At 29.7% G+C, this 15,948-nt stretch overlaps 1 protein-coding gene across 1 annotated transcript in view; it reads right to left on the bottom strand.

Annotated features, from left to right (window-relative positions):
* Positions 1–15,829, bottom strand: part of LOC116767675 (mitogen-activated protein kinase 1) — a 31,779-nt gene extending 15,950 nt beyond the window's left edge. Inside the window, exon 1 of the mRNA XM_061527337.1 lies at positions 15,404–15,829. Within this exon, the coding sequence (XP_061383321.1) occupies positions 15,404–15,531 (128 nt within the window). The 5' untranslated portion in view covers positions 15,532–15,829. The remainder of the gene's footprint in view (positions 1–15,403) is intronic.
* Positions 15,830–15,948: the final 119 nt, after the last annotated feature.

The raw sequence follows: 15,948 nt of genomic DNA, 5'->3' as shown, positions 1-15,948 counted from the left end.
ATCCTTAACAATCCGTAAAATTGATGTGTCTGTCTGTAATTTCAGAGTTAACTTGTCATGAAACGCATATAAAATTATATACAATTCTTACATGAAAAAAGTTTTTTTTTTTAATAATTTAGGCCATCAGCGTGTTAGGTCAAGCTTGTCTCTGAAGCTGCCGAACAAAATTAGACAAGAATTCCACTCGCAAGTAGATAATGTCATAGAAATGAACTAGGCCACTCTTTGACCGACTTCCATAAAGAAGTTTTCATTTCATCCAAACATTTTTTACGCTATTAATTTCCTTCCATTAAAAGCTGATTATTTTTTATATCGATAGCAATATCCCATCGTCGTCAAGACAAAATCCGATCAATGGGCAACACTAAATCTGGGACAAGTCGAATCAACGGCTTGTTATTAATATAATTAATGATATATTCTTAACATTGAAAATAATAAATCCGACTTAATGATAGTTTTCATTCATTCACATATACATTATTCTCTATGCCATATATGTATACCATTCGCCATGTATTTCATAAACATTTATATATTAAATGAAGTAACTAAACATATTATTCAACATTTCCTTTAGGAGTGAGCGTTAAAGTTGTTCCATTACGAATTCATCTTATGAAATATGTTAGTTTTGTTCTGAATGAAAACCACGAGTTATGTAGATTGAAGTCAATCTAAGTTATTAAAGTAAAATTTTATTATGTCAGCTTCACAAACTTACATTCATATTTATTTTTGTATACACAACTAATTTAGTATCAGTATTCGTATCGATATAAATGTATCGTTTAGTAGTTGGTAGAGCCTAGCTCTGGTCAAGTTATTGCAGCTCGAAACGGGCTGGTTCGACCGGGGAAGTACCACCCTCTCACAGAAGATCGGCGTGAAGTAGTCTTTAATGGCTGCGTTTCGTCCGATGAGTAAGATAGCCGGTTGCCCTTTCCATTTTCCCACCTTTTCCTACCCCTTTCCTGTTCCCTCCCTTTCCTACTTTTTCCTTCCCCAATTCCAATCATGGGTGGCAACACATCCGCAAATCTATGTTGCGGATGTCCATGGACGACGGCACTACCTACATCAGGTATGTAATCAGCTTGCACTTCAGGACAGCTAAGAAAGAAATTCATAGTTTATAAAAAATACATATAACCAACCACTAGCGACATCTATACCCTAAGTCAGGTAACTTCATGCACAATACAACCATTATGTAATGCCTTTATTGTTTAAATATTATCAATATCAAAATGCCAAATTTTCTTAAAAGTTGAATTGTATTCAAATACATATAATATATAATATTCTCATTTATATCTAAACAGCAAAAGCACAAAATAAATGTAGACTACAAGGGCGAGTGGCGTTGAGACATCCAGACAAGATACCCCTATTAATGATCTCAGCCTAAATGCATGATTGGTTTTATGTTACATATATAATACAAAGAAAAACATTATTTACCATACAAATAACATTTTCACGGAAATGTTAATATTAAAAAAAAAATAACGGATAAATGTATAACTCGAGCAAAAGGTTTTTATTTCTTTTTTTATTATGCATTCTTTATTCACACTGGGATCATTTTTTCTTTCAATAATTAAACAAACATTAGAAATTCTAAACGAATGACATCGTCATTATGACAGTGATGTTTTATCTAAAATTAAAAAATAATCTGTACATAGCGTACACAGCCGAAAGTTATTTAAATTCGTTTTAATGTCCTTTCACTACCGTCAGTCGTAAAATAGGCATAACCTTGCTATAGTTATATTATATACAGACAATCAAATAAATATGACCCCATACCAAAAACATCCAATGATATTTTTATCTATTTATACCGATCTAAAATATGAGAATATTCAATACAAGTTTGTATGGGGGCCGACAAGTACAAAACTTTTCTCATCATAAAATAAAACAAGAAAGTAATTAAAATTACGGACACGGCGTGAATTGTAGTTAACGTTTACCTTTCCCGAGATATCCAATCATAGTTAAAGGACTGCTAATAAAATAATTTGTTTTAATTCAAAAACTCACAAAAATATACTTAAGGTTTTATAAAAGAACGGACTAAAATAAAATCTTGAATTTTATTCCGGAATTTTGAATAATTTAATCCATGATTATCGTTTAATATATACTACTTTACCTCCTTGCTACGTCCATACGTATACTATGCCTACATATCAGAAGCGATTTTATAAAAGCCTAAGGTTATAAGGGTTCTTGTATTGAGAATACTTCTAGTGTTTACTTAAAAGCAATCCTTCGAGGATCACATACCCTCGATGGTCACTTTCCATCCTCATTGTGATCTGGATACTTAAAAATCAATCAACAAGCATACATAAAAAAACACATAAGTGTGAAATTAAATTAAATGACGTTAACAAATATATTAAAGCAAACTCTCCTTCAAAACGTTTGTCCTAAGTATATATACATATATATTTTAATAAATTCCCTTAACCACTTATAAACTCAAAGTTATAACTAATCTATCTCATCCAATACACTTTAACTAAATCCCTGCTATCTCGGCATACCACGAATCCTGTCCGCTTTGTTACCTCTCATGAATGAACATTAAGACGGCATCAAATTTATCCCTAAATTCTAAGAAAACGATATTTAAATTCAATAACGTCTTAAACAACAATTTAATGAAAGCGACCGTTCAATATCTATTATATTTGTAATCCAGTTAATAAATGCCTTTAGGTTCAAACATTTCAATTAAAAGTTAACGCGAACAGTTGACTAAAAACAAGTGGCTATTTTTAATCAAGTGTCCAGATAATATTAGTCTCTTTACAAAAAAAATCAAAACGATAATGCAATGTTCTGATACAAAGTCACACTTAATCTTGTAGAACGAATATATAATATTTTCTTAGAAAACTAACTCCTAAATCCGTCATGGGAAATCCCTGTCACATGCAATTATGATGTCATGTAATCCTGTTTAAAACTATGCAAAAAAAAATTTGTATTAAAGAAATATAATAAGAACAGAAAAATTCACTCATCTCAGATTTCTTTAAACAAACAATAAAATGAGGTCAATTATATTTATAACGTCTTTTATTCAATGAATTAATTATTAACGAAACATAAGCCTAATTAATAATTCCTTATTACTCGAACAAAAATTGTAAGTACGATAAATAATATTTTATAACAAATCAAACTTGTTTATACTCAAAGGAGATTCCCGTCGAATAAATTCTAAAAAAAAAAGCTATTTTTTGTCATCACAGACACTTCCCAAACTTTGTTTTTCCTTTGTAACTCAAGAAAAATGTTGGCAAACAAAATTCTAAACGACTCCGAAGTTTGTCACTATAATCGAGACGTATCGGATATATTTGAAAATAGGAAACAGTGATTTCATTGTGATGAAATATAACATATCATATTTTGAGTTCAATACAGTAGGTACTACTATAGCAGCATGATAAGACTTGTTGATATACCTACTTCACGGGCCTTTTGTGTACATATGATTTTTAATAAAAAAAAACAATTCATGTATACTATTCAATTATTTATATATCGATAATAAAAAGTCAACAATGAACGTTCAAAACTTATGGCTAATTTAATAGCGATTTACATATTTTCATTTCGATTCTAATAGTAAAGATTGAATTTTAAAAAACATTAAAATTTCCTACAAATATTGTAAATGTAATTATAATAACAGTGAAGCCATTATAAGTCTCGGGCTCGGTAAACATCGTTCCCAATACCTAGATAGGATTTGGATTATATAGAAGCATTTTAGGTGCTCAATGGATTTATGTTTTAGTGGGATGGGATTAAAATTGAAAATCCAATACCAGCGTAACAAAGAAACGTAGAAGCTGTAACGCTTTAATAGAGCTACGAGCAACACAATAGCTCTAACTATTAGGACGAAAACAATACTTTATGCAGCCTTAAAAGTAATCTGATGTACTACCTAAAGGTCAATTACCAATGACAAACTAACATTCTAGTCATGAAAAAGTATTCTGAACACTCTCAATTCTACAATATGTCTAATAATGTGGCCATACAAAAATAGTAAGAGAGTAAAAATTATATGACTCCCATAATATAAATATATAATCATTACGTACATTTGTAGATTAAAATTCGTCAGTGAATTTTCATATTACGTCGTAAATTCCACTTCAATTTACTTAAAAGCACATAAAATTGATGCCGCGTGAAAAGCAATACTTTTAAATTTACCTAGCATTTCATAGTATATAAATATTATACACGAGACTAACAACATACGCGTAAGCGAGATAAAACCTTATCTTACTTTCGAAGCCCAGAGCTTTCTGGGTGAGTCGCATCACGATAAATCCACAAGCCAACAATAGGTACACAAATTTCAGATTTTTCGAATTCTAACACAATGACCTAATTGCTGTCGAGTAAGTCACGAGAAAAAAAATAGTAATGATAAAAATTTTATATAATAATATTATTATATATTTGATGAAATTTATATATAAATAAGTTTTTCAACTGACATAGAAACTCTAATTGTCACTGTCGTATATTGCAATAATAAAAACGGTACTAGGAACTAAATAGAAGTGAGCCTTTTTATTGGAAAAATGTTACCGTATCCCCGTGCAACCCCCGACGGTTATGTGGGAGGCAGGAGCCTTTCATATGTTATGAACGTGTTTTCCTCTATTTTCTAGGTCTTATATTAGAAAACGCCTTTCCGATAACAAAGTCCGTGTTTAAATTATTTCCAATTATAAAAATGGTCTATTTAAAGTTCGCAAATACCTACTGTCAAGATAATATGCAGAGTTTCAAATACGTGATAATTGTCCACAATGTTTAATATGGATTGAAATAAGTATTGATTCAGAATACTCGTAATCTACCCTTATATCTGCTTATCCGTCTGCTACTTTCCCCTTCGAATATTAAACACGTTAGTTATACTTGATCCAGTCTTAACGTTTGTTTGGATATAGCAAGACGCCAGTTGTTCAGATCATGGCCTCGAGATAAGGCTTAGAATCGTAGCACTTTGAATTCTTATACCTTATTCTGAAATGGAACTTTAGGAATAAACCTTATACATTCCGGATATCAAAGGTTTGGTTTGCTTGTGTTTGGTTTCAATGGATTGCGTATAATTTCAGAATTCGTTTGTCAAATGTTTGACATTATATATTGTGTTAATATATGCGTAAATTTAAATCAATAAAGCTAACACTAAAAATATATTTCTTAATAAAAAATTTATTTAACTCTTACTTGCTAAGTAAAAAATAATGTTATTTAATTTATAAAAACAAAAATTGAATATATTTTACCTCGTCATATAAATATTAAAATTTTGAATTACAGCATTAAATTATAAACGGTAAATGACTTTAATTAAATTCCGACCCGCGCCGCCTGAAATGTGAGCAAAAATTATTATAGCAAAAATGAGCATATATATCAGTTTACAGACCTTCGGTAAAGCCAATTAAAATATTCGTATATCCCAATTTTCGTGTACAAAACTTCAAGAATTATAAATACATAATTCGCACATATTGTCTTTTATATTTCCTCAGTAGCTACAAAATAAATATTCTTATTCTTTAAACTAGGTACCATCCCCGGCTTCGCACGGGCTCTTTACAAAAAATATAAAATAGCCTATTTAATTTTAAGAATTATTAAACTTATATTATGATAACTTTCAAATGGTACAACCGATTCAGATGATTAAAAAGTAATTTACAGATACTGACGTAGGCTTGAAAACGAAGTAATTTATTTTGATGTGACTTAATACCGATTTTGCGTATAAAACTTTCCAATAGACGCTTTAGGAATGCCAATTTTTAAAAGTTGTAAGATGGATATAGTATGTTATCCTTAAGGTTAGACATATGCTACCGCGGACTTTTCTGTTGACCTATATAAGATACACAAATTTTCGTTAAAAGCTCTCAGACGGCTCATGTTTTCCCGACATCGTCAACAAACATCGTTAATATACACACAAGTGAATACAAAAACTTAATAAATTATATATTAAACCATCCTCGAGAATCACTCTATCGAGCGGCGATAACTGTTTGATAATCGGTGCAATAGTTTTTCCGTTTTTGTTTTATAATATGTATATTGATATTAAAAATACTCTATTTCAAAGTTTCTGCAAATAAATATATTATATTCTCAAACGTCTTCTAAATGGTTTACGAAATCAAATTCATTCCTCCATTAATTCCTTGTCCGTACCAGGACGTCTAAGATATTCTGATAAAAGCTTTTAAGGTACCGATTTCCTTTTGTTTGTTATTCGAAAACCTAAAAATATTTCTTTTACCAAACCTCTAATGGACGGTTAAGGCGCGCCTGATGTTATTGATGCTTTATCAATTTACATTTGTTATAGAAAACGTGACGATGACTTGATTTCATAATAAATACGGTTAACAAATTTTTATATAAAACAATGTATATGATAAGGTTAATAAAAGCAATCGTAAAGAGGATTGCTGGATCAAAGTTTAAATAATTATTATTATTTCAACAAAATTTTAATAGTACAATACAAGGAACGCGAGTTAAATGGGCAAGTGAATAAATAGTCTATCAAGACCAGTACAATTAATTAAAACAGCTAAGAATCTTAATGAAGGTACATTTGTTAGCCGGCTGGTAGCCTGGTAATTTCCTCGACAACTTTATAGCGAAGTACACCAGCTTACCTGCAGTTTGATATTAACTTGATAAGGAGCTTAGAGTTTGTTTATTTATGTGACATAAACAAAAAGCCATTTAGATTAGCAGATGAAATGAGAGTGAAAAAAATAATATCAAAGCATTGTTGTTTAATTTTCATTTCACTATATTATGAGCCCACGGCAAATTATCAGGTTCAATGAAATCCTCTCAAAATACTAGACTTCTTTGAGGATTTAAGAACAATAATTAAAAAATCATCAATCTATTCTTCCGTTTCTCACGAACATACAAGTAAATAAGATGATAGCTCAGATATAACCAACGTGTTACCCTGAAAATCAGCTAAGATACACTACAGTCACTTAAACGAATTACCTTTCCTGTAATAACGGACATTGTGAGACGCAATTTTCTTGTACATAAAATTAATATTGGTCTTAGCAACTTATCTTTTGTAGTGCTTCTCGTTTAAAAATTAAATTTTTGTCGAGTCGTTCAAATTCCATGCTGAAGTCGATAAGCTTTCTATGGCGCAGATAACGAGAGTTTTTGATCTGCATACATTGAACGTTGAAAAGAGGTCTTTGGAGAACCCATAAATAATAGCCCCCAAGTAATTTTATAATACTTTGTAAATTAATAACAATTATAATGTATCAATATTTAAGTTCCAATGTAGTTGTAAAACTATGTATGAAATACGTAATAAAAATATTATTAATAGGTGTTACATTTAATTAAATTACGCTCTCGTTGTCACTCTTCTAAAATAATTCTACGATATCAGTTGATTTATAATATGGGATTTAATTTATTTTAAGATAAAACATTACTTTTTCAAATAATTTTTATTCATAAATATAAAAGAAAATGTCCGTACCTTGATTAATTATCAGTCGGTTCGATTTCTAAGTACAGCAACAAATACAGCTGGCATTATTAAGTTTCAATATTATAAAAATAAAATTCTCATACTTATTACTTATTATTTTAATTATAATTCTTTTAAACAGACATCATTTAATCTCGTTGCACTTTAAATCTTCACTCTGATTATGAACTGACATCGAAGGCAGTGAGAAAACGTTAAGCAAAAATCAAAATTGCTTTTAAAACTTAGGTTTAAAAAAAGTTAGGTTTGTTATAAAATTATTTTGTTATAAGATATGTATTATTATCTGATATTTACAATTTTCAACGTATTTTTTCTACTTACATATGTATGTAGTTTTGTAAAATTGTTTATTTCAATATGATAAAAATAAATTTCATTTGTGTTCGTTTTAACAAAAAAATAAAATATCAGCGCTGGTGATATTTCTTAGTAAAAAAATATTCTACATGAAAGGTTTCCTGTACGGCTTCACTATTAAATTTCTTGTGGCCACCGACATCCATTCTTGTATATTCTTCATTTACTTTAAATATATATTTCATATCATTTCTTTTAATATATTTCGTGGGTCATATAATAAGTAGAAAATTGATACACAATAAAAAAAACCCGTCTATGATTCATATATGCGAACATATTAGTTTGGATCTTTATATTTACAACACAAAACAGGTTTCATGCAAATTGATTAAAAAGTAATCTCAACATTTAACCTTAACTTCGTTACCAAGTAAGCGTTTTAAAACTATATAATATGCGAAGATTTATGAAAAACTATTAACGCTCCGTATGACGCCAACTCACACTGAGTATACTGTTCAGTGTTGAGTTAATAATCTTATATAAACTACCAGTTGATAAGTATCCAAGTGGATAAGATAACAAAAAGTAGACGGATAGATAAAGACATATAGTTAGGAGTAAACATATCTACATGGAATATATGAAACGTTAGGAATAACATAATATATACAAAAAAAACACTAAGCTCGTTGCGTTCATTCTTGATTTCCATACAAGTAGAATGTATATTAATTAAAAAAATATATATCATTATTATTGTCAGAAACATTATTTTTATAAAGAGATAAAGATATTTTTAAGCACCAAGAACATAATAAATCTTCATACTCATAATATGTTGAACTGAATATCTAAAACGTTTCGGAGTAATTAGTTAAACTGAACGATTTCTATATATTTGCATATATTATATCCATTATATTGTATTAAAACTATTGATTATCATAATATGTACTATAATTTATGATTAATAGGACAAAACTTCATCAAAACACTGATGAAGCCCAATAATATAAGATATACGAGATCAGCTCTAGATTCTCTCAAATTTATTTTAATAATTATTCATATATTAGTATATAAATTTTACTACAATATACAATAAAATGCCTCATACCTTTCATAAAACAATTATTACACTGACATAAACACTATAGAGATATAATGATAATTACTAATAATATGTGTGTGCGTCTAATAAGGGGCCATCCATAAAGTACGTCACACGTTAATTTGGAGGGAGGGTATCACCGAAGTGTGACATCGTGTGACAAGCGGCATGGGGGGTCATTAGTTTTGTGACGTCACATATTAAATTTGAAATACTAAAACGCAAAATTTGGATGTGAATTGTTAATTAAATAAAAATTAGGAACTTGATCTATATTTATTAATAACTTAGCATTCTCCCTATGAGATAATCTCTCATGTAACGTCATTTTACTTCTAGAGCGGAGTTGTAATGCAAGTGACACCCTCAAATACACGAGAATTTTGAATGGTAAGAATTTAAATAGGTTTAACTAAGTTCAAGCGAAACTAATGTCAAATAATATTTTTAATTACATATATAAATTTAAAAAATGTGTGACTCACATCAGGAGGGGAGGTTATAAAAATGTGACAACCTGCGAGGGGAGGGGTTCAAAAGTCCTAAGATTCGTGTGACGTACTTTATGGATGGACCTAAGCGCTGATAAAACAATTTAGCAAACAACAATAATTATATTATAATATTTATTAATACCTGATTATAAGAGTAACTTTGAACCTTTTATTTGGAGTTTTTAATAAGAGATGCATGTGAAAATTAACACAACCAATGTTTACGTTAAAGACCATTGAATAAAGCCAATTTTAATATAAAAGGTGTTAGATATACTTAAAATAATTAAAAATATAATTACACACACTATCGTCACTTTGACATTAGCACAACACGCTAATTCGTTAGAATGCGTCAAACAAAATTACTTCTCCATTCCACTATTAATATTTAAGTTATAAATTAATTATGTCTATTAATTATTATTGTTATTTCAAAAAACAAACAACTAGAAATTATAACAAATATGATACAGCAGTTCGTGACGGAAATATACGAAGACAAACGACAATTGACGATGACGTAACCACTAAAATGAATCACGCTAGATCATTTCCTCCCAAATGTACCTCTTAAACTTACGTCTACATCTAACATATCATAATAAAGACCAAGCCTGATGTCAACTTTATATACAGTAAATAAGGCAATAAAATATTTTACATACAATGTTTATATAAAAACGTGTACAAACGATTTGCTTATACGAGTGAAGTTTAACGTAGCAACGGTTTAATTAAGGTTAAATGTGTTGACCACTATGAGCCCTTTAACGTTCATTTTGCAGCCAAAACGATGTATACAAGTGTATAAGTTGCTAAGCACATGTGTATATATTTTTATATGTTAAATTTTATGTTTATATACAATGGGAGTTTTTAAACGGAAAATAATATTCAGTCCTATAAATTTGTAAAAAAATATACATGTATTTTAAGGCCATTTTAGCTTATAATAATGTGTAAAAGAAAGTTTTTGTAATGCTATAGCAAATATATTGTATGTAAGGACGTTCACATATTTGACATCTCTACTCAGGTATCGTCTTAAACATTTTCAGAAAATATTCAGCGGAACACCATAACTCCTCGATGTTTTCTCTTCTTCGTCATATCATTTCTATCATCAACAAACTATACCGAATTCTAAAAACGTTCGTTTTTATCTCGTAACTATTAAATAAATTTATTTTTTTAATAAACCCTACATGAAATACTTGAAAATTAATAACTTTTCTATCAAACTGAAAGCTGTAACTGCGTCGAAATTTTGTTATAAAAAAAAACCTAACTGTAAAACTAACTCACTCATAAAAGGAAGTTTACTTATTGTTATTTTTTGTCGCATTCATAAAACATCAGTCGTTTTCAGCGAGATAAAAACAGAAATTGATGTTATATAAGGTGTTATATCACGTAATGTAAAGATGAGAGCTGGGTAGTCATTGTATATAGGCTCGTTTTGTAACGCTCATTTGACATATCGAGCGAGCAGCCCATAGCCATTTGTCTTGATAGAGTGATCACAATACATGTACCATGTATACTGAGCAGTCATTTACACTGAACTAACAAAGGCTGTTTTTATATACCTACTATATAGACGGATAAATCTTATTGCCAATATTAATATATACTTAATACAACAACTCTAATACATACATCGCAAACCTTCAAACACAATTAATTAACATCTTCTCAACGAAATTTTTGAAATCACTAAGTCCATTCATCATAGCCTATCAATGGAAAAAACGAATCTGTTTATAAACCTTTAAGTTTCACTAACTAAGAACAACAACTTAAAAGTCGTGGCAACATGAGTTCGGAGACGTTAGGTAAAAAATATACGTAAAAAAACTATTCCGTTCAGTCCACTATATTAAGTTTTTTACATCGACCACAACTCCGAAGCCCGTTTAATGACAAAAAACCTATGTTAACTAAAATTTTCGAGAGCCGGGAGCCAACGGAGTGACAAATTAATAATGTCATGGCCGGCCTAGCCGAGGCCTTGACGACGGATAGCGCACTCTAGCGGAATAACACGCGGAACACGCCAGCGGATATTCTGACGTTAAAAATCATTCCCCTCATAAAGACCCTCTGAAACTTCCACCATTAATCAAACACAAAAGACTCGCTGCAGAACTTCAATATTCAATGAAAAATTTTATGAAAAAAGAAAATTATGAGCTAAACGTATTTCATTAAACGAGGTTTGGACCATAATTTATTTGTTCCTTTGAAATTGACTTCAATAGTTTCTATATCTATGTCAGCGATGACGTTTCATAAGGTGTATAAAAATACAAAGAATCGTACATAAAAATGAACAAGAAACGAAGAGGACATGGGAGAGGTGTTATTTATAATTATTCACTGCCATATAAAAAAGGCAGTGATTTTTGATGGAATATATCAGGAGGGATGTTATAACGGATGTATTACCATCGTAACGATACGCAGGGGTGATCTCTATCGCCCACATGAATCACGAGGGCTAACAAATATCACTATAGTCAGAAATGTAACACAAATTGAACGCGACTGTCGTTATGGGTGAGTGTGTGTTTGTGTATGTATGTGTTCATGAGCTGCTACATGTGTGTGTATCTCCTGTGTGTATGCGTATCTGTGCGTGACTGGGTGATGTGTTCAGAAAGAGTCTAGACTTGACCTAATCTTTATTAATCGATTTTGTGGTTTACTCAAGTTTCTATAGGGATGTTATTGGACTGTTAATCTTATCCAAAACTGTGTGACGTAATTAATCAGAACCAATACAAATTATTATTTCATATTCTATTTAAAAATAAAATCACATGCAAAGATTATGATTTGTCCATTTTTATAATGGTATCTCAATATGTAACCAAATGTACGCAACATAATACAAACGTCTGTATCAAAATCCCTATATTCGTTAGCCACAGACAACCAAACTCGTACGGTTCATAGACAGAGTAAACATCTAACATTTTAATCCGAGATGATCACACAATTTATCCGACGCTATTTAATATAATAAATATAAACCTGATGCCGTTATTTATTCCGCCATTTTGTTGTGTAAATGGATATTACAATTACTCGTTTCTCTATTATTTTGTTCTGTTAATGGAAATAAATTTTGTATCAAGATATTTTGTCAAGACAAAAAAAATATTTTTTCTGTCATTTTGTTATGAATGGAAAATATATTTCTTCGTAAATTCGGTTTGTAAATGAAAATGGAGAATTTTTTTTTGTTTCAAGTGTTATTTTTTGTTAAAGTTACCAAATTTTTAGCTAGATATTTTTATATAATATCAATAATACTTTTATTAATACGATACACATCCGAGATGCCTTAATATGCCCGTATTGCCGAACATAAAAAGTGGAAAAAGGACAATATCCGGCTCATATAAAAAATAGACCATCCGCGGATGTTAAAACCATGAGAAAATTAACATTCTGTTGTTTAGAATCTTTAATAAGACGCGATAAAACAAAAAGGGTTATGTGAAAACTTTTTTTTCTATTGAATATATATTTTCCTATATATATGTAAACGATAAGCACAATTTTGCTAAAGAAAAAGCCTTAAATTAAGAGTGCAATCTGCATGCATTTAAACGCTTTAGGCGAGTGCTGTACGGCATGAACTAACGAATGAACTTGCGACTTCACTCGTACATTTAAGTACATATACCAGATCGTTTATTTCAGTACCAATGTTTTTAAATAGTATTTTCATCCGTCGTGTAACACAAGTTCTTCGTTCGGTTGAATCGATAATATTAACTCGTTTAAAAAGCATTAGGCTATTCGCCCTTTACGTAAATTACCTATATATATATATTTTTGTCCTAGTACAAATTAATATACGTATAAGTTTAAGAAGACGTAAAATCATAATGATATTGTCATATCAAAATTATTAAGAAACGTTTTTCCATATTCTTAGATCACTAAAGGTAGGACGTCAATAGATTTGAACGTGATCCGAATACCTCCTGTCGAGACTCTATAGAAAAAACAGAACCATTGACGTCTCCGCTAAATATCAGAACTAACTTTTTATAAATGCACCGCTAAAAGGAAATCATACATAACAATTGTTTAATCGTATTTATCGTTATGAATCATTCTATTCTGACACAGAGGTATCAGTCATAGATTTCCTAATAAACTAGCTTTAAGTACTCTCTATACAAAATGTATAGGAAATTATTATATATAGTTCTTTAATATCGTGATTAGTACTGAAGATATCAACATTGTTTAAAAGTGTTCTTGCAGTTTATATTCCAATGTTAATATCATTATTATAGGTGTGTAATTATTTAATCTGTGTATATAAAGACAGGTACGAATCATCCATGTCGGATAACGATTACCAATATTGAATAGTGCGAAACATACACATATATATAGTAAAAATATTTCTTGATGATTCTCTAAATTGTAACTATTACCAAAATTAACCATTTTTATTTTACAAAAAATCAATTTCAATATTATTTTTCGCTTTAATTTTTGTTTACAGCAGCACTCAATTTATTTCAGGTGAATTATTAAAAAAATAATTTGTTTAATTCCTACATTGTTAGCTTCTAGTAAATATAATAAGAAAACCACGAACTAGAAAGCTAGATTCTCATTAAATCATATTTTTAATGTACATCTAATTCGAATATGTGTTAAAGAGAAGTACATTTTATTTGTCTACGTAATTTTATAATAAAAAATTTAATTAAATGGATATTTTTTTTCCTCAACTCATTAATTTATTTCTTTTCATCATCTTAGGCGCTATTTGTATCGTGTTATGTACAATCATGTATTACGATAGATAATCTTATCATACATATATAATTTCGATGATTCCATGATGATTCAATTAAATGATATGTTGATTTTAATTCATTTATTTACATAATTTTAACATCAAACACTAAATAAACACTTTCATTGATATCGTTACAATGATTAATTGATTTAAGAGATACGACCCTGTGTTTGTTATTCAATTCGATTATTTTATCACAAAATTATAAATATAACAAAGCATTTACTTTAATTCCTATAAATTGTAATCCTTATAAACAAAGCCAAGTAACGAAATAAAGTTCGAAAGAAGTGATATCATCAGTTTAGAAACATGATTCCAACAAACACACAAACATTTATCTCGTTATCGATAAGAAAAGAAATTTATCTTGAAATGTTCGACTAAAATTTTAATCATTATTTTGATTATTTTAATGTTTATTAATATAAGTTTTGTGTTATAGGAAGAAATGCAAATTAACTTAATTAGTAACAATAAATAAGGAAAAGTCTGTCTATATATAAAATTATTATGTAAACATTATTATTTTACTTATAGGAGTATAACAAACTTATAGGAGTATAATATCCTATACTTTACAGTATAGGATATTTAAATGTAATCAACAATTGAAAACCAGTCAAAATTATTTATTGATTAATTTCTTTTTGTTACTGTGTGAATAAAATAAAAACAAAAACTGTTGTCATGAGTGTGTAGAGTAATGTTTGAAATTATTCATACTTTTTTTGAAAATCATGTCTTGTACTGGATAACCAATAAGAAAATTCAAATGATTTCAAAATTCATTTTATTGTATCAAAGTTAGTTCTAATTTTATGATCCTTGCCTTAACATTTATATAGAGACCTGTGATTGTTCTGCTAAACAGATAAACGAAAGAATCAAACAGTAGGACATAAGTTTCACTTGTGATTCAACATTTCTTTAGAGGGTTATGTAAAATTTGTGTTCTAATTTCTTAATGAATAGTGTACAATCTTCTCAATTGTTGCAAATTGTACATTGTAATATCGCTTGGTACTTACACAACCATGCCATAGGCTCCTTCCCCAATGTACTGCAAGCTCTTGTATCTAGGCCCAACTTCGAACACCTGACCCCGCACAATCTCCGCATTGGGATTAGTGCTAGCAGCAGCTGCAGCCTCGGCCATCGCGACGCTCAACCAATAGAGATATCACTCAGACCAAATGTTTACAGTGTGTTCCTGTCACAGTGCTTCGGAATTCCGATATCCGTTATATCACTTATTTACTTTAACCAATCCATGCAGCAAATGACGACACCAAACTAATAGTCAAACAACAACAAATCAAAACAGTCTATATCAAACCTACATTATCCGTTTGCAAAAGGTAAAGTAACTCGCTTATCATTCTCGTTTACCCGTGTGTCCGACTTACTTGGACACTCCCGTACGGATGCAATACCGTTACAAAAGTGGGCAAGATAAATATATCTATCCCAGTCGCTCTTACACTGCAACATAGCGTTCGGAAAGTTGTAATAACTATAGAGAAATTTACTTAGATACTGAAACAATATTGTATTTTGTTTTATATTAATTACT

This window comes from Danaus plexippus (genome assembly GCF_018135715.1).
Source record: "Danaus plexippus chromosome 9 unlocalized genomic scaffold, MEX_DaPlex mxdp_24, whole genome shotgun sequence".
In the NCBI taxonomy this organism is placed as follows: domain Eukaryota; kingdom Metazoa; phylum Arthropoda; class Insecta; order Lepidoptera; family Nymphalidae; genus Danaus; species Danaus plexippus.
The sequence above is the reverse complement of the archived record's forward strand: the minus strand, read 5'-3'. Positions and strand labels throughout refer to the sequence as shown.